The 24,896-nt window shown below is 42.7% G+C and overlaps 1 protein-coding gene across 1 annotated transcript in view; it reads right to left on the minus strand.

The window, feature by feature from the left end:
• The window catches only part of LOC146235930 (phosphatidylinositol transfer protein beta isoform-like), a 34,058-nt gene extending 17,072 nt beyond the window's left edge, over positions 1-16,986 (minus strand). Inside the window, exons 1-7 of the mRNA XM_084686700.1 lie at positions 16,869-16,986; positions 15,058-15,088; positions 8,831-8,976; positions 8,612-8,703; positions 8,390-8,397; positions 7,823-7,897; positions 7,616-7,699 (exon numbers count right to left, since the gene is read on the minus strand). Coding sequence (XP_084542826.1) covers positions 7,616-7,699; positions 7,823-7,897; positions 8,390-8,397; positions 8,612-8,703; positions 8,831-8,976; positions 15,058-15,088; positions 16,869-16,888 — 456 coding nt within the window. The 5' untranslated portion in view covers positions 16,889-16,986. The remainder of the gene's footprint in view (positions 1-7,615; positions 7,700-7,822; positions 7,898-8,389; positions 8,398-8,611; positions 8,704-8,830; positions 8,977-15,057; positions 15,089-16,868) is intronic.
• Between the last annotated feature and the right edge of the window lie 7,910 nt (positions 16,987-24,896).

The raw sequence follows: 24,896 nt of genomic DNA on the forward strand, positions 1-24,896 counted from the left end.
TACCACCTCAGAAAATATTTGACTCTCCAAGTACCACCATTATGACCAACAATATACAGTAGCGTATACCTTATTGGGCTCAAGGCAAACTTTTTTTGCTAGGATTACAGTAGCCCCTGACTAAATTTTTTGGGAGCGCAAGCAGAAAATTTAGGGGTACACCTTATATCGATCTGCAATGCAATTATTAATGTAGAGAGGGTACAATTTCTGGGGAAATTGTGGTGTCTGCTTGCGTCGGTTGCATATGGGTCAGTTTTTTTACTGAAATGTTTACAACTGATATACAGCGATGCACCACACAAACTTGAGTTTAAATACATTATTTAATGTGACATTACGTACTGTACATGCAAGTCTTAGCTAAATAACTTAAATGTATGATGCAGCGCTTTTCGAACAGTCCTCCTATACCACGACACGATACTTGTTGATTATAACAGCACAACAACACAAATACAGGCAGGGATACAGTAGCTAACAACGCTAATGCTAAATAAGTATTTAGCTGCTAGGCTCCATGAGAAGGGCTCGTGAGACTGCTCACCAAAAGAACGAAGGGAAACTCACTAATTTGGCAGATTACATAAGACATGTTCGTAGGAACCTAGTGAAAAATAGCCTAAACTTTCCAAGACTTTTAGCTACGGTAAGCTACTAATGCTGAGGGCTCGCTGATAGCGCTGTACAAGGACGTCTTATCTATGCGTCGTTGCTACCGTGTGCTGACGTTGTGCACACCCAATAAATTCAAAATTTGTAGGTCACACATGCGTGAGTGCTTGTAAATAATGCTTGCACTGTCTCAAAACTGGTCGCAAAATGCAACCATTTGGTTGCAGTCTGAAGCCCTGCTCTATGAAGCTACACAGTTTGCGGAGCAACTATCGTGGATGTTTGCATGCGCCACTACCCGAGAACCGTCAGGTAGTAGCGCGAGCCAATATTTATTTTTATTTCACCAGTGGTACGCGTACCACAGTTTGAGAACCACTGCTTTAGACCCTAGGGAATGTAAGCAGATGGGGTTTTGATGAGTTGTATGCATACCTGGAACATTCCTAAGTAATCGTAGGTAAGTACAACTTTTTTCTCTGGCATTATTGAAGGAACGGTCACCGGACAAAGACGTTGACGATACTTTCTGTTGCAAATTGAGCTTGAATTGGTTTATTTCAATGGAAGCACAAGAATCGTAGCTTTCCAACGAGGTATCATATGTGTAGCTGTCAAAAAAAAAAAGTTTTTAATTGAGTGTGTTCTCACTGAGGGAGGGGGGGCGCAGCATTTCTGTATCGCGGGCAATACAGGACCACTACGAGGTAAGGGTAGTGCCAAACATGTGCCGCCGTTTGACTTCCTACTTGTACTGTAAACAGCTGTGGAGATGTTTTTTAGCTACAGGACTAGGCTACAGCGTTACACTGGTTTGAAACCACAGGTAATGATAATTTCACCAACAAATTGTTTACTTGTAATCTAATGTCATAATAAATCCTACAACAATGTTTAAATAAAAATGTATTTGTGAGGAATGTTTATTTTAACGATTCAAAACAGATGCATCATAGACCGCTGTAGTATGTGTTGCCCGGGCAACAGAGGCTAATGTCATGATGCTAAAGCTTCAGTGAAATAGTAGACTACTGTTTCCGAAAGTAGATGTAACTACTTTCTTATATCAGCTTATATTGTACATTTCATAAAATGAGTAAATAGTTATCACCCTGGCCTCTTTGCTTGTGGTGTTTCTGCAGCTCCCTTGCAGTAAAGCAGTCAGCCTAGCTATCTCCCAGAAGTTAACGAGCTGCTAAACTAATGATCTGCTAGAGGTAGTCACGCGATATTTCGTGATGTTAGTGACGTCAGTAGCGTCAGTGACTGTGGCTAGCAAGTTAGCCACCGTTAGCTTCACTTTTGCCACAAAAACGTTATTAAAACCTAAACCGTGCAACAGAACATAAATCCCAATAGAACCAACGCAATCGTGACCAAGACGAACCTTTTGACATCGACTTTGTCTATGTAGTCCAAATATTGAGTGAGCCTTTGGGGCGCGAAAATAAACAATAATAATAAATATATATGTGAGTTAACAATGGTTTGTGCTTGCCGAAGGCAATAAGTGTCATTCCTGCAGGAAATAAACTAACATCTGATCCAACATATCTTTAAGTAGCGTTGTACTCCCAAAACAAGTGCGTGTTTAGTAGGGGTGGGGGGAAAAAATCAATTTACATATGAATTGAGAATCAGTCTTCTAGCAATTCACAAATGTAAAATAGACATGGGGCCGCGGTTTTAGTGATAGGTCAATTGTGATGAAAAATGCCAGAGGAAAAACAAATCACCAGCTGCATCACAGGCACTGCACTATAATTTCAAAATTTTTGCACGTCAGTGACATCTTCACGGGCACAGTGCACTAGTTTCATAAAAATCTAACGCAAAGGCGCCAATAATTTTGTAGTTGCGTGCCGACACAAAACAAATATAGCGGAAACCACGTTCAAAGTTTTTACTAAGTTTTGCATGCTTGTTCACCATGAAGAATTAATATGAATGCACCAGTGGAACAAAAGATGTCAATAAGACATCAACGGCTTACAAACGATAGGCAATTAATGTCACTGTTATACAAACTTAGTAGACAGATGTCAGAGTCAGTGTCCAGACTCCGAAAGTCATCATAAGGAAGATGGGGCCAGGGCCCCTGCTCATCTGCATGAGGATTGCAGATGTGGCCAGGCCAATAAATTGCAATGTCCGTACAGTGAGACGCCTAAAAAAGCACTATAGGGAGACACTTGATGGTCCTTGCAGTGGCAGACCACATGTAACAACACCTGCACAGGATCGGTACATTCGAGTATCACACCTGCGGGACAGGTAAAGAATGGGGACTTGAGCCCTGGATTTATTTTGCACGCTATTTAGCGCCTAGTCACGTGACAAGGAATGACTGAAGGATAATCTTAACCAATCTAAAATCTGCATTTAAGTTTAGAACGTAAAGATGAAGTTAAATTAGTTTGGATAGAACAGTGGACCGGTTGCTATCAGCTCACAACAGGCATGGACTGTGTAGCAGGATAATTAGCGAGAATTTTGTACGAAATTAAAACAGGTAACGATTATTACACTTGCACAAATGCTCTTAAATATATTTTGAGGTTGCACAGACTCCCCTCCGTGAGTCACCACCTTACCGCGGTGGAGGGGTTTGCGTGTCCTAGTGATCCTGGAAGCTATGTTGTCGGGGGCTTTATGCCCCTGGTAGGGTCTCCCAAGGCAAACAGGTTCCAGGTGAAAGACCAGACAAAGCTTGGCTCAAAAAACCAACCATGAAGAAACACAACAATGGTTCCCAGTTGCCCCTGCCCGGAAGCGGGTCACCGGGGCCCCCCCCTGGAGCCAGGCCCGGGGGTGGGGCTCGATGGCGAGCGCCTGGTGGCCGGGCCTTTTCCCATGGGGCCCGGTCGGGCACAGCCCGAAGAGACAACGTGGGACCCTCTTCCAGTGGGCTCACCATCCGCAGGAGGGGTCATGGGGGTCGGGTGCAGTGTGAGACGGACGGCGGCCGAAGGCGGGGGCCTTGGCGGTCTGATCCTCGGCTGCAGAAGCTAGCTTTAGGGACGTGGAACGTCACCTCGCTGGCGGGAAAGGAGCCTGAGCTGGTGCGCGAGGTAGAGAGTTTCCGGCTAGATATAATCGGCCTCGCCTCGACGCACAGCACGGGCTCCGGAACCAGTCTCCTTGAGAGGGGCTGGACTCTCTTCCACTCTGGAGTTGCCCTTGGTGAGAGGCGTCGAGCTGGGGTGGGAATACTTGTCACCCCAGGTTCGGTGCCTGTACATTGGGGTTCACCCCGGTGGATGAGAGGGTAGCCTCCCTCCGCCTTCGGGTGGGGGGACGGGTCCTCACTGTCGTTTGTGCTTATGCACCAAACGGCAGCTCAGAGTACCCACCCTTTTTGGAGTCTCTGGAGGGGGTGCTGGAAAGCGCTCCTCCCGGGGATTCCCTCGTCCTCCTGGGGGACTTCAATGCTCATGTGGGCAATGACAGTGAGACCTGGAGGGGCGTGATTGGGAGGAACGGCCCCCCCGATCTGAACCCGAGTGGTGTTCTGTTGTTGGACTTCTGTGCTAAACACGGCTTGTCCATAACGAACACCATGTTCAAGCATAAGGGTGTCCATATGTGCACCTGGCACCAGGACACCCGAGGTCTCAGTTCGATGATCGACTTCGTAGTCGTGTCGTCGGCCTTGAGGCCGCATGTCTTGGACACTCGGGTGAGGAGAGGGGCGGAGCTGTCAACTGATCACCACCTGGTGGTGAGTTGGCTCCGATGGTGGGGGAGGACGCCGGTCAGGCCTGGCAGGCCCAAACGTAATGTGAGGGTCTGCTGGGAACGGCTGGCGGAACCCTCTGTCAGAAGGAGCTTCAACTCCCACCTCCGGGAGAGCTTCGATCATGTCTCGGGGGGGGCCGGGGACATTGAGTCCGAATGGGCCATGTTCCGGGCCTCCATTGTTGAAGCGGCTGACCGGAGCTGCGGCCGCAAGGCGGTCGGTGCATGTCGCGGCGGTAACCCTCGGACCCGGTGGTGGACTCCGGAGGTGAGGGATGCCGTCAAGCTGAAGAAGGAGGCCTATCGGGCTTTATTGGCTGGTAGGACTCCTGAGGCAGCTGATGTGTACCGGCAGGCCAAGCGGAACGCGGCTCTGGCGGTCGCGGAGGCAAAAACCCGGGCATGGGAGGAGTTCGGCGAGGCCATGGAGAATGACTTCCGAACGGCTTCAAAAAGGTTCTGGACCACCATCCGGCGACTCAGGAGGGGGAAGCAGTGCTCTGTCAACACTGTATACGGTGGGGACGGTGCGCTGCTGACTTCGACGGGGGACGTCCTGGATCGGTGGAAGGAATACTTTGAAGACCTCCTTAATTCCACCAACACGTTTTCCGACGTGGAGGCAGAGTCTGGGGACATCGGGGGGGGCCCTCCTATCTCTGGGGCCGAGGTCGCCGAGGTGGTTGAAAAGCTCCGCGGTGGCAGGGCCCCTGGGGTGGACGAGGTCCGCCCGGAGTTCCTTAAGGCTCTGGATGTTGTAGGGCTGTCTTGGTTGACACGACTCTGCAACATCGCGTGGACATCGGGCACAGTGCCTCTGGACTGGCAGACCGGGGTGGTGGTTCCCCTCTTTAAAAAGGGGGACCGGAGGGTGTGCTCCAACTTTAGGGGGATCACACTCCTCAGCCTCCCTGGGAAAGTCTATTCGGGGGTCCTGGAGAGGAGGGTCCGCCGGATTGTCGAACCTCGGATTCAGGAGGAGCAATGTGGTTTTCGTCCTGGCCGTGGAACAGTGGACCAGCTCTATACCCTCCGCGGAGTCCTGGAGGGTACATGGGAGTTCGCCCAACCAGTCTACACATGTTTTGTGGATTTGGAAAAGGCGTTCGACCGTGTCCCTCGGGGGCTCATGTGGGGGGTGCTCCGAGAGCACGGGGTACCGGATTCCCTGATCGGGGCTGTCCGGTCCCTGTACGACCGGTGCCAGAGTTTGGTCCGCATTGCCGGTAGTAAGTCGAACTTGTTTCCGGTGAGGGTTGGACTCCGCCAGGGCTGCCCTATGTCACCGATTCTGTTCATTACCTATATGGACAGGATTTCTAGGCGCAGCCAGGGTGTTGAGGGGGTCCGGTTTGGTGACCTCAAGATCGGGTCGCTGCTTTTTGCAGATGATGTGGTCCTTTTGGCTTCATCGGGCCGTGACCTTCAGCTCTCACTGGAGCGGTTCGCAACCGAATGTGAAGCGGCTGGGATGCGAATCAGCACCTCCAAATCTGAGGCCATGGTTATCGACCGGAAAAGGGTGGAGTGCCATCTCCGGGTCGGGGAGGAGATCCTGAACCAAGTGGAGGAGTTCAAGTATCTCGGGGTCTTGTTCACGAGTGAGGGAAGAATGGAGCGCGAGGTCGACAGGCGGATCGGTGCGGCGTCCGCAGTGATGCGGGCTCTGCATCGGTCCGTCGTGGTGAAGAAGGAGCTGAGTCGAAAGGCGAAGCTCTCTATTTACCAGTCGATCTACGTTCCTACCCTCACCTATGGTCACGAACTATGGGTAGTGACCGAAAGAACGAGATCGCGAATACAAGCGGCCGAAATGAGCTTTCTCCGCAGGGTGTCCGGGCTCTCCCTTAGAGATAGGGTGAGAAGCTCGGTCATCCGGGAGGGGCTCAGAGTAGAACCGCTGCTCCTCCGCGTCGAGAGGAGCCAGCTGAGGTGGCTCGGGCATCTGATTAGGATGCCTCCTGGACGCCTCCCTGGTGAGGTGTTCCGGGCACGTCCCACTGGGAAGAGGCCCCGGGGAAGACCCAGGACACGCTGGAGGGACTATGTCACTCGGCTGGCCTGGGAACGCCTCGGGGTCCCCCAGGAAGAGGTGGTGGAAGTGGCCGGGGAGAGGGAAGCCTGGGCCTCCCTGCTTAGGTCGTTGCCCCCGCGACCCGATCCCCGGACAAGCGGAAGATGACGAGACGAGACGAGACGAGACGAGGTTGCACAGACCATTTTGGGAGCATATGCATCCACAATGGTCGCAATTTCAAGCCCTGGATATGGTCTGGGATGGTGTGTCACAGCATCATTGGACTGAGCTAGTTGTCATTACAGGCAATCTCAACGCTGTGCGTTACAGGGAACACATCCTCCTCCCTCATGTGGTACCCTTCCCACCCTACATGACCCTCCAGCATGACAATGCCACCAGCAATACTGCTTCGTTCTGTGCATGAATTCCTGCAGATAGGAACATTAGTGTTTTGCCATGGCCAGCAAAGAGCCCAGAGGTCGTTTTCATAAAACATCTTAAGGCTTAAAGTAGTTCCTAACTTGCAATAGTAAAATAATGATCAACTTGCCAACTTACGGTTTTCAAGTGGTACATCATATTCGACTTGTAATTTAAACCATTGTTTTCAGTGTCAGGGATGCAAACACATGTATGGTAAAAAAAAGAGGTAATTGAAGCCCTCACCCCGTGGCAAATATCCATATACTTACATTGCCACCAACCCCCTGACATTCCTGGCCCACCCCTATATGGACAGAGTCAAATTAAATTTGGAAGATCAAAATACACCGACACTAATTTGTAATATTCAATTTCATTTTTTTATTCCGAGACAAACTCTTATTAAATTATCTAGCACTTCTTCTGGTTTTACTCCGTCTTCCTCTTTTTCTGGCCATCTCTATGGGCACTAAATGTTGATGATCCTAGCCAACTCCTTCAGCTAAGTAACAGCCTGGGAATGTCCCCTCACCACAAGATCAATGGAGGACAAGGCCTGTAGGTTCTTACTTTTGAGAGGTAGTTTGTTCTACTTGCCACAAGCTGTGTATGCCTTGGTTACCTTCCTAATAAAACCTAAAACCCTAACCTACTATCGCAACACACAGCTAGCTAACTCCTACTCTGGTGACCACACCAGATTCTGACTTAAGCCCCCCCCCACATACACATTTTTACATATTAAGTTTGCTCAAAATAAAAGCAGTTGAAATTGTAGACTGAGTTTATAAATAAAGAGGGGGAACTTTTTACACTCACCTCGGGTGCCACTTGTTCTTTGTCTGCAATATCTATCGGGACGACCTCCACAGTCTTCCATGTAGGCTCGTCCAGGTCATGAATCTGACCCACAGGGACAGGAAAGAAAAAGACAGAATATTATTTATTTTTTTAAACGTGTTGCAGAGGTTTGTCTATTAATTCAGTGCACATGTCTAGTCTGTGATGCCAGTTTGCTGGACTCACATTTTCTAGTGTCCCCATGTCAGGTTTGTGCCACGTCTCAATCTTGATCATGAAGTCATCTTTCATGTACTCATTCTAAGGGAGAAGAAAACGGAAGTGGGAAAAAAGTAATGAATACAGCTTCAAACGTTGCTGAAGTACAAAACAATGTATCTTGTAATGTTTGTTTTCAATATTTAATTCTCATTCTCTGGATTGAATATTGACTTGGGTAGGGTGGGGTGGGGTGGTGGGTAGGGGACAGACTGCCAGCACCGATGCTGTCTGTCAAGCCATCCTGGAGCCTCTGAAACAGTGAAGGCCATGAATGGAGAGTCCCAAGAGACCTATTTAAACCCCACAGGTAATCCAATTAATAAATGAGAGGTTTGAGGTGTATTTGATGCTGCTGGTAGAACAGGACAACTATAAAACGGTATTGTTTGCTTGCTATGGAAGTGACATACAGGAATGACATGCAGTTCCTTTTATATGACCACAGAATCTTTCCAGTTTCAAAATTAAGCCTAAAAAACCTATTGTGCATGAACAATAATTCTTAAGTGAGCATATTTTCACACTACTCACCGTCACAACTGTTGATGGCACAGACATGAAACAAAAGAAACACAAACATTCGTTGTGCATGTGTCAATTTTTATTGACACATGCACTTTAGACAACATGGTATTCTCAAAACAAATTCATTAATGCTCAAGCTGTTTATTTATTTTCAGTACAGAGAGCTGTGTTAGGCTATACAATGTTATCAGAGGTGTTTACTGTGGTGGGTGCTGAGGTAGGACTCACTAGTGCGACAGTAAGGATAGGCGTTCCAGGCTTTTTCATGGAAAACTAGTGCTCCTTCTGGTGCAATCATCTTAACAAAGGCAGGGACTTTACTGGAGAGAATCAGAGAAAGTTTATCGATTCAGGTACCAATGTCCAATGGAAGAGTGAAAAGTGAATCTAATGTGAGGAAACATAAAATGAAAGAGAATGGGAAGGTAGCAGTTGAGTGATGCCTACCTCTTCAGATGGTAAATTTTGTGTGTGTACTGTCCCTTTTCTCCCTCCTTTTCATATGGTTCATTTTTCAGCACCTCAATTCCTTCTCCTCCCCCAGTCTCATTTTTGCTGGCCTCGGCCACTGAGTACAGCTGTCCCACTTGGTACTACAAAGAGAATAAACAAACAAAGAATGGCCAAATAGAACTCAATACAGAGACATCTTTCAATTATCATCTTTGACCCTGATGTTAACTCAGTGTGCAGATGGCTGCTTATCTCCAGTACATTTGATAACATCCATGTAGGCTCACCAATATCCACATGTATGTTCTACAGTTAAGACTATATTATATAGTCTGATAACATCTTCCAATGCCGACTAGGGTTGGGTACCAAAACCCTGTGCTAATATGGCCAGTACCTATATAGGGCTCTACGCAAAAAAAAAAAAAAAAAAAAAAAAAAAAAAAAATGTTTTGTTGATCTGGAGCACATGTGCCCCCAAGTGAAAAACTTTAGAGGCACAGTCAGATTCTGTTTTTAAAAACTTAGCATAATTTTTAGACTATTGTATGAATTACACTAAATTAATGGGAAACAGTATTGGTTACTTATTTATTAATTACATATTCATTTATTACTTTTTTGTAGGGCTGTCCCCACTCATGTCGACTAGTCAATTTTCTGGTCGGGCTGCCTTATGGCAGTGTGAGATCTGATTCCCGCTTGTGTCACCATTGTTGAATTAAAAAAAATCTACAGAAATTGTAGAATACATTATTTAAGACTAAAAACTAAATATATAATTTAAAAGGAAAGGGTATTACTGTTTTCCCTTTCGTTAATCTGGCTTTGAATGTTTGCACACGGCACCAACAATTGGCTGCCGAACTACAAACTCTGCCATAGCCTACTTTGTCGGTGTTATTAGTCGAAATGGCTAAGAAATCTGTGGTATGCAGAATTTCATTAAAGTACATTTACAAAGTACCGGGTGATTCAAAACTGAATGCAAACTCTGCCAACAATGGTTTATTTTTCATAGTTCGACCTCGAATATGATGTAGCCTACCACCTGAAAACCGTAAGTTGGCCTACTTCGCTCATGCTAACGCGCTGGGTTGAAAAATGAATATGCCTATTATAAGAATCACATCCAAATCGAATAACATCTTCTCCGGCCAAGACAACAAAATATTTCTCTGTTGCACTGTTCCCCAGTCGGCTTCTACGCAAGTTTGCATGCTGCACTTTTCAGGCAGTGATCAGCGTGCTCTGATCATTTGCATGTTAAACAAACAATATTTTTTATTTGTAGTACATTGTAAGAGAATACATAATAGCCAAATAGGGATTTTGTATTATATTGGCATTCGGTAACCACAGGACTGGTCACACGACACTTATTATTAATTAATACCTTATTTAATAGCGGCTGAATCTGGAATGTCCAGCAGCTACATTGAAACATCACATCGGGAAAATGTTTGTACATTTGTTTGTGTAATTGTCAATCTCCATTTTTACGTATGTATTTCTTTCATATGATCTCTTAAACATTGAGGTAAAACATCACACAAAAGGGTTTGATGAAAAACATTGTGACATTTATAGAGAAGAAAAAAAAAAAACGTTTCAAATTTCAATTAGTCGATTTTTAGAAGTGTTTAGTCGAGTCTTGATCGACCAAAGAAAAATCTTAGTCGGAGACAGCCCTACTTTTTTGTATTCATTGTAACAGTTTCAAACTGAGCTTTGTAGCATGGGCGTCTTTATCTATTTCCATCTGACAGACACTTACAGCACATTTACAGGCATCAAACATTTCCAGGGACGGCGCCTCTGTACTGATCCGAATTAGGTCCTCTGTGGTGGATGGGTTCAAACTACTCATTTTCGGGAAATGTGGTTTTATGTTTTCGCACCGGTGTTCATGTAGAGTCACAACTGCGCTCTTGGTTTTCAGCATGGCTTGCGGCAGAACAGAAGGGGACTCAGATGGCTGAGCGGTTAGGGAGTTGGGCTGTGAATCATAAGGTTGTTGGTTCGATTGCCGGCCGTGCCAAAGGACGTTGTGTCCTTGGGCAAGGCACTTCACCCTACTTGCCTCTGGGAGAATTTCCCTGTACTTACTGTACGGCGCTCAGGATAAGAGCGTCTGCTAGATATAAATATAAATGACTCAGTTAGGGAGTAAATTTGGTCACGGAAGTATCGTTTAAGTTTCTATTGTTGAACTCGTATATATATTTTGTAGTGCTGTCAAACGATTAAAATATTTAATTGCGATTGATCGCATTAATGTCATAGTTAACTCGCGATTAATCACAACTAATTGCACATTTTATCTATTCTAAATATCCCTTGATTTCTTTTTGTTCTTTTTGGAAAAGTGGTTCGGATTGCTTCGTGCAAATATTTTTTTTAATTGAAAACAACATTGCAATTGCCTGGCTTTGACGAGGGGGCAGAGAATTTGCATCAGCTGTGTGCTTGGCCATCAAGTGGTATTTCAGACTGGACGTGCTGCGATGATAGCTCAGTTTACAACGTTTACAATGTTTCCCATTGCAAATAATGGTTAGGGCATTTTTGGGTTCCATCATCTCTTTTCACGTAACTGACAGCTGCAATAGGCTAAAAAAATTTGTATTATGGTTAAAACTCGCTCGCACCTGTGCGTCAAAATATTTTTCCACGCTCGCACAAATTTTTACTCGCATATGCGAGTAAAATGGGCGCACTGTAGAGCCCTGCTATATGACCTGTACTAGACCATCGGTTTTCAAACTGGGGTACGAATGGCTAATGTACACATTTTACATTGACATTTAGGCCCAGTTTACACGGAAGAAAAACGCATATATTTTCATGTGATTTGGCCTTTCATTTACACAAAAACTGAGGTTTTATCACGGAAAACTTTCATTTCTAAAAACTCCGGCCAAAGTGGAGATTCCTGAAAAGTCAGTTTTTGTGTTTGCGTGTGCACTAGCTTAAACAGAGTTTTAGGTTCTCAAACGTCACAGTATGGGACTAAAAAAGCATTGCGTCCTGTTTATAGTAATAGGTGCGTTCGTTTGGAAAATCCTCTCCTTATGTCGTCATAAGGAGGAAGGTTACCTCCCCTTTCTCTGCTTTGCCCGCACAGAGAATTTGGCTCACCAATGAGAAAATGAGCTACGACTGTGCAAGCGCAATATTGTTTTTTCCTCAAGACATCATGGCTTGCAAACGACCGAAGCATGGCAGTTAGCCTTGCCTCTTTCTTCCTCAGGGCATTTAAAAGCTACAGACACAGAAAAGGCATGTCCTGAGGAAAGCTCATTGTGGGACTGCTCGTAGTGGCTGTAATTCTGCACCAAGGCTGAATTTCGGGAAAGAGACTTCAGATACAGTATTAGGGGACCACTAAGGCCCAGTAGCGGACTGGCCATCGGGAGAATTCCAGATGGGCCGAAGCACTTTAGGGCCGGAGGGCCGCCGGGACGGCCGTCGGCCCCCCTTTCCCCCAGGCCGGTTGGTCTATTCCAAATGAATGTCTAAGCAGCCCTTAGTGCCACTTATACACAACAGTGTCACTGACAGATCGAAAGTTAGCCACAGAGACAATATAAAGATGGAAAACCAGGTTAAGAAACGTAAACGTAATTACCTTCCCTAAACAATGTTTTACCAATTGTACAAAAGGCTATGCGAGCACTCGCATTAAGCATGGAAGTCCCAAAGCATCACATAAGACACAGAATTTGCATGCATTAGCAGGGCGCTCGCTGTGGTGGCGTATACGGGACCGGTTCTGGTAGGCTGGTCTGGATCAAAGTCCAGGGCCTATTTTTACTCCCAGTCTGTCCCTGCTAAGGCCTATATAAAAGCATCCAAAAACAGCATGTCATGGGATCTTTTAAGTTCTTTGAACAGGAACATTGTAGAGTGCCCTCTGGTGGACAAACTATGCAACGCCAACACATAACATGGTTGAAAGGTGTTGTGTCCATTTTCATAAAAATGTGTTAATACTAGGGCTGTGAAATGATTAAAATGTTTAATCAAATTAATCACAAGTTTCTGTGGATTAATCATAATTACATAGGCTATTACCGATTTTCTGAATTGTTGTCATTAGTGTGCGTGTTTGATTTTGCAGTAGGCCTACCTTGATGCTCAAGTCACCCGTCCCTCGCAAAACTTTGGTGAACCCCTCGTCCTCAACAATATCAATTGGTCTACAGCTTTTTGCAATATATTTGGCAACTGTGCTAGTCACCTTGTCACAGGCAGACTCAGTGAGGGCCCTACACTGTTCAGTGAGGGTGGTTTGGCGCATTCTACTTGAACTCCCCTCGCCGACCAACGCATGCTTCGCGTTGAGGTAATATAGATTACTTTAGGCTGGTATTGCTTCGGTGAAACTATAACATTGTCATTTAGCAGACGCTCTTATGCAGAGCGATAACGTATTCCCAGAGTGTGCATATCACTATTATATTTTATTGGATGTTCCATCTTAGTTTTTTTGGAACACAAACTTCTCATCCAGAAGTTGCAGATTGGGTGGAATTGTGGTTATATTACGTTAAATGCGTTAAACAAAAATAACGAATTAATCCTGTAATGTAATCATAACGCGTTATTTTTCACAGCTGTAGTTAATACTAATTTATCTGTGTCTAATATATATATATATATATATATGATATCAGAATGTAAGAATCTTGTGTTTGTTCATTTTTGTTCTTTAAAATAAAAAAACGTTACCAGCCATTATAAATGCCAATACCGGCCAAAAATATCGGCTCACCCGCCGATAATATCGTCCCGTCCGCCGATTATCGTCCCGCCGATAATATCGTCCCGTCCGCCGATAAAGGGTGATTCAATCCAATGTTGCTTTGAAAAACCACTACAAATGTAAATTGGATTACCTGATCCTGGATAGCAAAACACAATTTCAAAATCCAGATCATTCTGATCCAGATTAAACTTTTTGAACAACTGGCCCCTGTTAAGTTTGAAACGCCTGTGCTAGACCGAATCAGAACGCATATTTTGGTGCCCCTGCCACTTAAATGCCTGCGCTGTTGATTTAAATAGTTGCCCTCTGGTGCTCTGATGGACGTAAAAAGCATCATCACCGCACACGAAATAGCGATGGGTATTGAGAACTGGTTCTTGTTTAGAACCGGTTCCCAGTGAACCAATTCCTTGGAATCGTCAGCCAAATTCTTTAATGATTCTGTTAACGGATCTCTTTGCTGTTGCGCTTGTGCAAAGTTTTATAGTTTCACACTGCAGAAAACATGGCAACTAGGCAGAAGCGTTCTTAAGTTTGGTTGAACAACGCCACTTGTAACGCGTGTAAAAAGTATTTCATCGAAGGGAGGAAATACAACAAATATGAAGAAGCATTTGAACACACAGCATGGAATGAAGTTACTGGGATGTCATGTGTTCGATGCATTATGCAGCGCAGCTAACGTTCGCGCTTCATCTCTAACTATCCAAGGAAGAGCTAAACTTGCCTTTATTGTGTATAGTCGATCAAGTTATGTTTGAAGCATACATTTTAACTCCGGCATTCATCTCCCATTAATGATCACTTCACGTTAATTATCGAAGGGCGTGTGTTATCAGCTAAAATTTGCGTTGTTGTGTTAACCCATTATTAAACTGAGAATAGCGATTTGTAATCCATTATTGAACTTAGCATTTTAATTGTTTAACAGAATGGCCGATGTTTGACATTTTATATGATTTGACCTTGGCTGAAAATGGAAGATTCAATAGCTAAGCTAGCGTAGCTAATTGAAGTGTAGATGAAGAGCAAAGGAAACATTTCAATGTGTATGTGTACATACTGTATATGGTGTGCAGCATTATAGAAAATTATATAAAAGAAAATGTATGTAAATAAACACGTTTGTGCTCTTTTTCCCCCTCTTTGCCCTATAAGAATTTATAAGAGAATTGATTAGGAATCAAATCTATAAGCAGGAATTTATACGGAATCGAATTGTTAAAATCTTATCAATACTCATCCCTACACACAATCTCTAGTTAAATTATACTGCATTCATGTGGTGTCAAAAAAATCTAAATTAATTTCCTGACTGAAGAAATGTACGTGAATGCAAGTCAGAACAACACGGAAAGTCAAAGATTTCTTCTTCTTTTAATATAAAATAAATGGGCAGAAAAACTGGTAGCCAGTGTAGTGAATTGGAGTAATGGAGAGGAACACTCACCTCTTCCACAGAGCACGGTAAGACCACACGACTTGATGAGGATATATAGATAGAAAGGAAGATAAAAAATAAAGATAAGAGACAAAACGGGAACGGGGGAAGAAACAAGTTAAATCAATTTAGATTCTTCTGGAAAATGTATAGGATGGAACCTCCTTGAATGTCACTACTGACTTACGCCAGACCAAGAGTCACCTTCAATAATACCAAAACAAAACAGTTCAAACCATTATCTAGTGAACTGCATAAGGCATCACTTGTGTTTCTTCTGTGTTCTACACATCCGTTGTCCCACACCAACTACCTGGATTGATAATAAGGGTGAACAAATTCTAATAATAATCGGCCAAATCCTGGGATGTAAATAACTACATTCACACTACCTGTACCTAGACAGCAGGGCAAAGAAAAACACAGAAGGCAATATAGAGGCATTCTCCTACCCAACATAATTGTTTTATCTCGGTCAACTAGACAACTATGTAAGGCTGTATAGTGAGTACCAAACTAATGTTATTGAAAATGTGATAACACAAATCAGTGATCCAAGATCCCTCAAGTCATTGGAAACCACGAGATCACTAGCTAACTAATGGAGCAAACCGCATTCGTTGACTGAGCTGCCAAGTTTTAGATCAAATGACGTGCTATGTGGTTGAAATAATGGAAGAGCTAAGGTAGCCTACCTCTGCCTAAAATAAAGTAATCACAAGCTAGCTGGTTAACATAACGCTAACGCTGGCTGCTAGCTACTGTAAACTAGTTAGCCAGCCTGAATCCCAACTCATTTAGTTATACTGTACATCTCATGCGAGGATCCACTCTTTCAAGAGTTGCATGTCTCGTCAAAAACACGGGTGCGAGCTGCGTACGCTCACACTTTGTCTAAATATAAATGCCTAGCTAAAAGAGGCAGTACTAGCTGGCTATAATTTGTAATTAGCTTATCGGTGTAATGGTGCTTGCGTTAGCCGCTAAGTAAGGTAACGTCACGGGAAGTTAGCTGTTAGCTATGTTAAAGCTAGGCTAGCGGTCAGTGTCACTGGCAACGCCCGTGACACGAACAGCCAAAGATGTCGTTGCTCGCTAGCTAGTCTAGTAGCTAATTAATCGAAGCCAAGTGCCACACTGTAGACAAACTAGCTACCTAAATGCGACCTTTTGAATTAATGCGTTATTTGAATGATACACACCATACACACACGTACTGTTTGATACATTAATAAGCAACGTATCCACTCGCTATAAATTATATGATTTGTTAGAGATGCATCATTGATAACGCCACTGGGTTGAAAATGTATTGTCTGAATAGCACAGCTCCTCAGTGCTAGGCAGCCAGCTAATTCCGGTGGAAATGGCTAAAGTAAAGTTAGAGCCTGCCTGATACTCTGTCCCCTATTAAAACCAAAGACGTATGGCACCATATTTACAAGCACATCAAATGCTGTAAAACAAACTACATATAAAGGAGTCTCAGTTGGCTACTTCTCAGCAGGTTCTGTCAAGCTGGCAGCAAAGCTACTTGCTACTTCTCAGCAGGTTCTGTCAAGCCAGCAGCAGTGTTATCACTGAAAAGCTAGTAGCACAGGCCGACACTCAGCTAGTGATATAGCTTATATATACCCTGGCAAGGCCCAACACCGGCGTGTGTCAATCCCAAATCCTGATCCACCTAACACTCACACAACTGCCTACATTATCAAACGCCTACGTTAGTCGACACATATATAATTCACCATTCAGGAATATGTACATTTAAATAATACAACATTAGACTACAGGCGACGAAATATGATTTTAGCACTTACTATTCCTTGATAAGCACCATCTTCTTCTCCTGGGTTGCGGCTGCGCAAAAATGGGAACGTCATCGAACATTATCCACAAATGTATTCCGCCCACAGTATTCGTGGATTGGCCAAAACATGCACATTGAAAACTGTGCACCACAGCCACTTAAAGGATGATGTGAAAGTATTTGCCGTCAGAAACTTAAAGCCTCTGTATACGTTTTGTACCAAGAGTGAGTCCATTTCTAATATGATAAATGGAAAAAATCATTAAACAACTGTTTTAATACACCCTGCAACGTTTTCAATGAGAAAATATCCAGCGCTAACATTCTTAATTTTACACTTGAATTTTCAGTCTTTAAATGACTCCACGATTAAAAAATATGCATAATTTGTTTTTACCAGTAAATAGCAAGATGTTTCACGGTTTGATTTTGATGATTAATTGCATGAACCCCATGCCTTTCCATCAATTCCAATTTGTTTTAAACATTTTTATATTGTCATATAAAACGTGTAGGCTACCTGACTGATTGCTAACACTAGATTAAAGGTACAATAGGTCAAATAAAAAATGAGAAACATGTACAGCAACACAGCCAGTTGTGTACAGTGCCAGTGGAATGTAATGTTAATTTCTTAACATTTGGACAGAAGCCAGCTTTCCAGGCAATTATGTTAAACTATGAACCATGTCCTTCTTGACATCATACACTGTATATTTACTCCATTACTTGCCACTGTAAAAAATAAATAAAGCCAAAATATAGCTGCAAGCAGGGATGTGGGTTCCTCCTCAAAACGGCAAGATATGATATTGTACAATGTAAAACTACTTCAGGTTCGGCAAACAACAATAGGCTGACTGGGGATTTGAACTCATGAGCATAAGGTTACAATTCAGTCTCTCTATCCTCTCTGCTACACACCAACTGTTGAAATGTTATGAATAGAAAGGGCAAAGTAATACTTTTGGTCAGCTTTGGGACAAAGGTTAAGAAAAGGTTCACATTTCAAAGTGAAATTGCGCATGGTATTTCATAATGATGTCATCCTGTTTAACTAAACAGATGTTCAAATTTAAGACAGGCTAAATGACTGCGGCTGGATTCAAATCTGCAACCTTACACTTTGCCGGTCACTGTCTCAGTCCATTGAGCTATTCTCAGTGTTGAATAAATTAAGTTCAGTTACTGTATAAAAAAGTTAGTTGTTTCTTCTGTGGTAAGAGTTGTTAGATTCAGCCAAAGTTTAAACTACTCAAATTCAATCATATTTTGACATACCAAGGTGAAATTGTTGATGGTACTTCAGAGTGATGTCATCTTGAACCCAATAAGGTTTGAAAACCATCAGTCAAAATGATATTTGATCTATTGACACAAAGATATTGAGGCCATATGTGGACATTTACATAAATATACCCCTTTCAGACATTTTGTATAACATTTCTTATTCCATTTCACCCTATAAAAATACACCTGCCCGCACACTATCCCAATCCATGCCGTTTACCTCCCTCCCAGCGCAAGTCCCGCTAAAGCAGAAATGCTGTAGCGGGCGCATGAGGTTTAGAGGATGACCAAAAATTGCCTCTCACAGTCAAAACATATTGGTCACAACACTGTTTCCAGAATTTCTCAAAGATGGCTTGAAGACCGCTTTCCAGAACCACAGTCAACTTACGATCAAGAATAGCTTCATTGTCAAAAGGTTTATGGCACAGCCCACGATCAACTCCTTGCGGCCAAATCTGACTGCAGCTTTGTATACCATATGTACTGTGTTATGGTTGTTGAGTTAAACAACTTGCTTAATTAATTAAATGGCTGTTAAATGTCAAATCCAACTATAAATGTATAAAAGAGAGAGTTCCAATCAAATCTTAAATTATTTTTAAACCTAGAGGTTTAAAAGACAACCTTTGCCTAAACTAACATGCACCAACTCAGAGAACTGAGTGTCAACATCCATTTACATCCACATTTAGTCTCTATTTTTTACTCTACTCTTAAGGCATAACTATGTTTAACTTAATGTCTGCACTTCTCTGTCACCAACTGTCTCTGGAGTGGGGGGTGGGGGCTTCACAGGGTGTCTACAGGTGTAAACAAGTTAAATTTAAGACTTTTTATGATCTTTTAATACCACTTCCAATTGAAATTAAAGACCAAATTTACGATGGAAATACAAATCAAAAGTGGAGATATACAGTAATCTTCGCAAACACTGATGTCTGTTCAATATGAATAGTATGGTAAAATGACAACAATCGGTTGAGTTTAAGAACAATGGGCCTCATTCACCAATATCTTCCTAAGTTATTTCTTAAATTTGTTCTTAAGAAGGTTCCTAAGAAAAATCTACGTGTGATTCATGAAGCGTTCTTAAACAGCAGAATTGTTCACAGGTGTGTTCTTAGAATGATGAATCCCAATATTTTGTAAGTCGAAAGCTCGTGCCCCGTTGCTCCTATTTAGCATAGGTAAACGCCCTGTTAATTCCCATAAAAGGACATGATATGGCAGGGCCGTGTGCACACTCAGAGAAATGAAACAACGTGGTAAAGACGGTGGAGGCCTCGACAAAAGACAGAAAAACATAATAATAATTCTGAAGTGGAGGTATAGCTGCAAGAAGTTAGTGACAAACGACACATCATATTTACGTAATAGCGTCGGCTGTGGATACAAATCAGTAAATAAAACCGATGCATGCTATCCAATTACTCATGCAGTGAACGCTGTATCTGGAGAAGTGCGCAGAACTGAAGTAAAAAAATTAATGGTTTAACTTAAATCTGAATTCTTAAGCAAAAAACAGACTGTTTTTTTTACTGTTACAAATATCCATGAGGACTGCTCTTGGTAGCCTAAAGTGTTCCAACAGGTAGCCTACTCGTCGTTCTCTGCAAATAAATCGGTATGGTCAAGGAAGATGTGATCCCTCCTCAGGGAACGATCTGCAACATTTTGCAGCAGCAATAAATACGCCATTGTGTGGTGTAGTCCTAGTGTAAGGAATAAGCCTACTTTGGGTCTATAAATACAGTGATAAGTCACTTATTATTTGATGGCAAAGTTCCCTGTTAACATAATTGATTTGAATTGAAGGCAAAGCAAGGCTAGTTTACAGTTTTTTGAATGACCCATCTCAGAGTAGGTTTATAGAATGTACGGATACTGTATTGAAAAAAAAGACATAATATAATTGCTGCAGTAAAGGTTTTATTTGCAACAAGACAAGAAATATGCAATATAGCTTCCATTTACAGTATTACCCGAGCTCTGGCCCTTCTCTGAGCGCCACCACACATTCTAACTCCTGTCCCTCTCCCTTGTCCCTCTCCCTTGGCCTGGTACTTGTCTTACTCTCCCTTGTCCCACTCCTCTCCCTTGTGCAGGCATTACTGTATTCTTACTTTCAGTCTTACCCACACCAGATCAGCCCAAAGAGGTTCTCTTTACTGTCTATACCATATGGTCATGCAATTGAAAGAACCTCAACACCTGAGTATTTCCTAGTTGGGAATCAGCTGTGATATACAGTATTTGCATAACTTAAGCTGTTTCTCAGTAGCAATAGAATTAAATACAGGGGATATATTTCTGTTTCAATTCACGATATAAACAGCTGTTCACTTTGACTTTAGCCAATTGATGAAACAAAAGTTCTGTACGTCTTCAGTCACTTCTCAAAATTTAAAAACAGCACTGGAACTCAGCAGGGTTGATGCAAAGTGTTTTATTGGTTCTCAGGTAACAAAGATTGCCAATAGAACGTGAGCGTGATCCCGGGATCAGACTGAAGTTTTCTCCGTACAATTTAACTTATATAGTCTTTCTTCCCATTGTATGTTAATATGGTACGATATTTTGTTGGTTTCGCAGACATTAGGTAATCTTACAAAGCGGATCCCTTGTCTCAGGGGATTCAAAACAGGTACTTTCCTACGTAGACACTTCTTCCAATTAGGCACTTTCTGACGTTGAACAGCCAGCTGCATTAGGCTTCTGGGTGTAAGGCCACAAATATGTCTCATAAGTTACAGCTATGCATCCTGGTCCTTTATGAAGGCATACACATGCTCCTCTCCCCCACTCATCCTTTAATTATTCAAACCTTATTTTTGGGCTTCATGTCTCCGACTATTGTTTAGGAATAACAATAATCAGCAAACAGCTTTGCATCTGGTTTCCTATAATATGGCATGTACTACAAAGGTGATTACAAGTTTCATTGAATCCATAATTATTAACCATATTCATAATTAAAACAGTATGGTGTTTTTCTTCCACAACATTCCCCCCTGTGGGACTTACAAAGTCCCATCACAACCCTACTTGAAACACTACTGTAATTATTCAACAGAAACAATACTGGACGAACATAAGTTCTGATAGAACACAAAAACTTTCCAAAACACCTTAGGCAACAAAATCATAGACTTCCCAATTGTGCATTGTGACAGTAGAACCATCAGAAATACAGAACAGGGTATTATTAATTTCAATCTAATACATAAACATGTCATCATGTGCAAAGCTCTACCGTGGCCTGGTGGACGTTTCTACTTTCCAAAACTCGATTGAACTATCAGTTTATTGCAATGCATAGCGGGGTGTTAAGTAAAAGGGTTTGGGGTAACTAGAAACTCGTCGTAGCCCCAATGACATACATACCGCGAGTCATCAGGGTAAACAATGCTCATAATGTGACATGAACACCTGTTCCCATCATTACCTGAGTATAGGCCCCCTGGCCCAATGGTGACCACCATGCGCATCCCTAACAGCAAAGACATCAGTAAGACAAACCGAGTCATCGCTAGCTTCCTGCTCCTCCACCAGCCACAGTGAGAATCTTAGCACTGAGGTCCTACTACTCATAAAAATTGGTCTTGGAGTGAACTAGTGTTGCACAGTAAACCTGTACTAAAAAGACACTTGCATAGCTTCAGTGTTCTTGTGCATACATAGGAGATAATCACTGCAAAACAGCTGCAGTTCCTGTGCAGACAGGAGAACCTAGCAGAACACCATCTCTGTAACACTCCGTCCAGTCCAGAACCCGGGGTCCTGAAGTCTCGACTTTTACGATACTCAAACGATGCGATGTTAATATACCTCTCTGATCTAACGAGTCTGGCTAGCTGTCGTGACCTCTCAGGTGGGCTTTGGCTACGATGGAGAGCTGGAGAGATGGTTGTTCTGCTTGGTTCTCCTGTCTGCATAAGAACTGCATCTCTTTTGCAGTGATTGTTAAGGAGCCTAATGAAGAATCATGGTCAAAATTATGTTGGCCCATGCTACACCCCTTCACCAATTTTCATACAAATCGGTCTGGGAGTTTTTTAATGTGTTCATACACATACAGACCAACATTCAAACACACACAGGAGAGAAAACACCTTCCAACCTGCAGTGGTTTTGCCTGGGTAGGACCTCAAACAGTGGATTTATTTGTTGTTTTTCTTATTTTCAGATAAGATAAAGTTTATCCTTGCTAAAGGTAGAAATGATTACCCTGTTGGATTGTTTACAAGCCAAGTGACAAAATGCTGAACCTATCATTAAAGAATTGCATTGTATTTAATTTTCACCAGGAAATGGCTGAGACGATTTCCTCTGTGCCATAGATGGAACGTCAGTGGGGATCTATGTCGTGAAAGACACTGCCAGCAGTACATCAGAACCCTCTGATGTCAGGATAGTCTTCGAGGGTGTGATGGTGCTTCAAGATCTTGAGAGTGCATTGCTTCTGCAATGTTGTTTGGGCTGTTTTATGCCTTGAACATAGCCTGGATGCCAGCCAAACTTAGCCCCGCCCACATAAAAATTTGGTCGGGAAGTTGGATCTGGGGTCACTTGGTTGGGGAAAAACTATGTCCGAACAAGAGCTGTTCGGACCAATCAATTGTCAGGGCGGGTTTCATACGATGATGGACAGATGATCAACAGAAACAAAATCAACCACACGTCACCAAAGAGCGCTTGGGTTGAATTTGTTTTCAACAAACAACATACTACGTTGCTCTGATTGGTTGTAGATCTATCCAATTGAGTGGAGAGGCAATTTTTTTAGAGTTCGGTTGAAACACGCCCCATACTCACAGCCCAATGGAGCAGTATCAGACTCATTATCTGACTAGAATTATGAGTTTGACAATGTCAGGCTACCTTGAACATGCATTACCCTACAAAGCTCCGCTACACGTGAAAGACATTTCAAAAATAATCATGGAGCTGGATTCGAGTGAACTGTCAAGAAAGTCTCATAGCTGGAAAACAAAGCTATGCCAGTGAAGAGACATTATCGTTCTCCCCCTCACCCCCTCTCTCCCTTGTGTTCCAGTATGAGTAGAGAACATGGTACATTGTAGACTCTACATTCCAGGACTGAGTGGTGTTGCAGCCTGGTTTTGTTACAACCAATACAGTTTTTTTGAGTTGTAATCACAGTACAGCTATAGACAATTAGAATTGTACTATTCCATGTGTGTATGTATGGAGTGAACTAGTGTTGCACAGTAAACCTGTACTAAAAAGAGACACTCCTACATAGTTTCAGTGTTCCTGTGCAGACAGGAGAACACCATCTCTGTAGCACTCCATCCAGTCCAGAACCCAGGGCCCTGAAGTCTCGACTTTTACGATACTCAAACGATGCAATGTTAATATACCTCTCTGATCTGACGAGTATGACTAGCTGTCGTGACCTCTCAGGTGGGCTTTGGCTACAATGGAGAGATGGTTGTTCTGCTAGGTTCTCCTGTCTGCACAGGAACTGCAGCTCTTTTGCAGTGATGTTAAGGAGCCTAATGACGAATCATGGTCATAATTATGTTGGCCCATGCTACAGCCCTTCACCATATATATATATATATATATATATATATATATATATATGTAGACACATTGTTAAAAAATCTTGGCACATAGTTTTTTTTATGTATTTATGATTTTTTTTAATTGACTTTTTTATGTCTTTAGCAACAGGTCTCATTAGATTTTAATTTCTTCATCAAAAAATGACTTGAGTAGTGCAATACATTTACATTTAGCAGACACTTTTCTCCAGAGTGACTTACAGAAAGTACAGGGACATTCCCCCGAGGCAAGTAGGGTGAAGTGCCTTGCCCAAGTACACAGTCATTTTCCACAGCCGGGAATCAAACCGGCAACCTTCTGATTAATAGTCTGCTTCCCTAACCGCTCAGCCATCTGACCCCCCAATACTCAACTCTCTCTTTCTATTGGCTTCAGATTCCCATAGTGAAGACATGTTTTTATGTATTTTATGGTTTTCTTCCTTCTTTATAGTGCCATACCATTAGTAGAATAGAATATCTTTATAGTCATTGTACAACAAATTTTACTTTGAAAAGATATTCTATTCTATAGTACTAATGGTATTTGAGCAGCCAACAGTTATGTAGCGTACTAGGGAGAGTGCGTCAGATGTTATCTCTGGCCTTGACCACACGCCAAACAACCATCAATGCCCAGAACATCAGTTGGGGTAAAGATGCATACAAATATGTTAAGCCTGAGAATATATATCACTGTTATAAGTTATAGCATTTTGTGTGTCCTAAATGCTTTTACAGCAGGCTGTATATCGTAAGCCTGTAAACTCAATAGGTTGGAATGGACCTGGGTTTTCCTTTATATTGTAGTGTTTGGTTTAGAAAAGGATAGCTCTAGCAATATTTATGTTTATATGTGTACTTGTGCAGTGTTTCCTCCCTTTTTTTTTGCAGTTGGGGCAGGTCTGTCCGAACCCCCCACCCCCGCCCAAAACAAAGGTCTAACCCAAGAATTTGGTTCATTAATCCATTCTGTAGAATGCGTTGTCTTAAGGTTATTGAATATGTGACTTTCTGGTAAAGATTGCAATTATTCAAAATGTTTGTTCTGCAAGCTGAAGCAAACGTCCAAAGTATGTATTGACTTTGTGCTGTTTAAATAATGAATAAATGTAAATAAAAAAGTATTTGCTTTTCATACCAATTTTGAATGTTTTTTGTAGCAACCAAGTTTT

The sequence above is a fragment of the Hypomesus nipponensis genome, chromosome 22 (genome assembly GCF_054491055.1).
Source record: "Hypomesus nipponensis isolate SF chromosome 22, ASM5449105v1, whole genome shotgun sequence".
Classification (NCBI taxonomy): Eukaryota; Metazoa; Chordata; class Actinopteri; order Osmeriformes; family Osmeridae; genus Hypomesus; species Hypomesus nipponensis.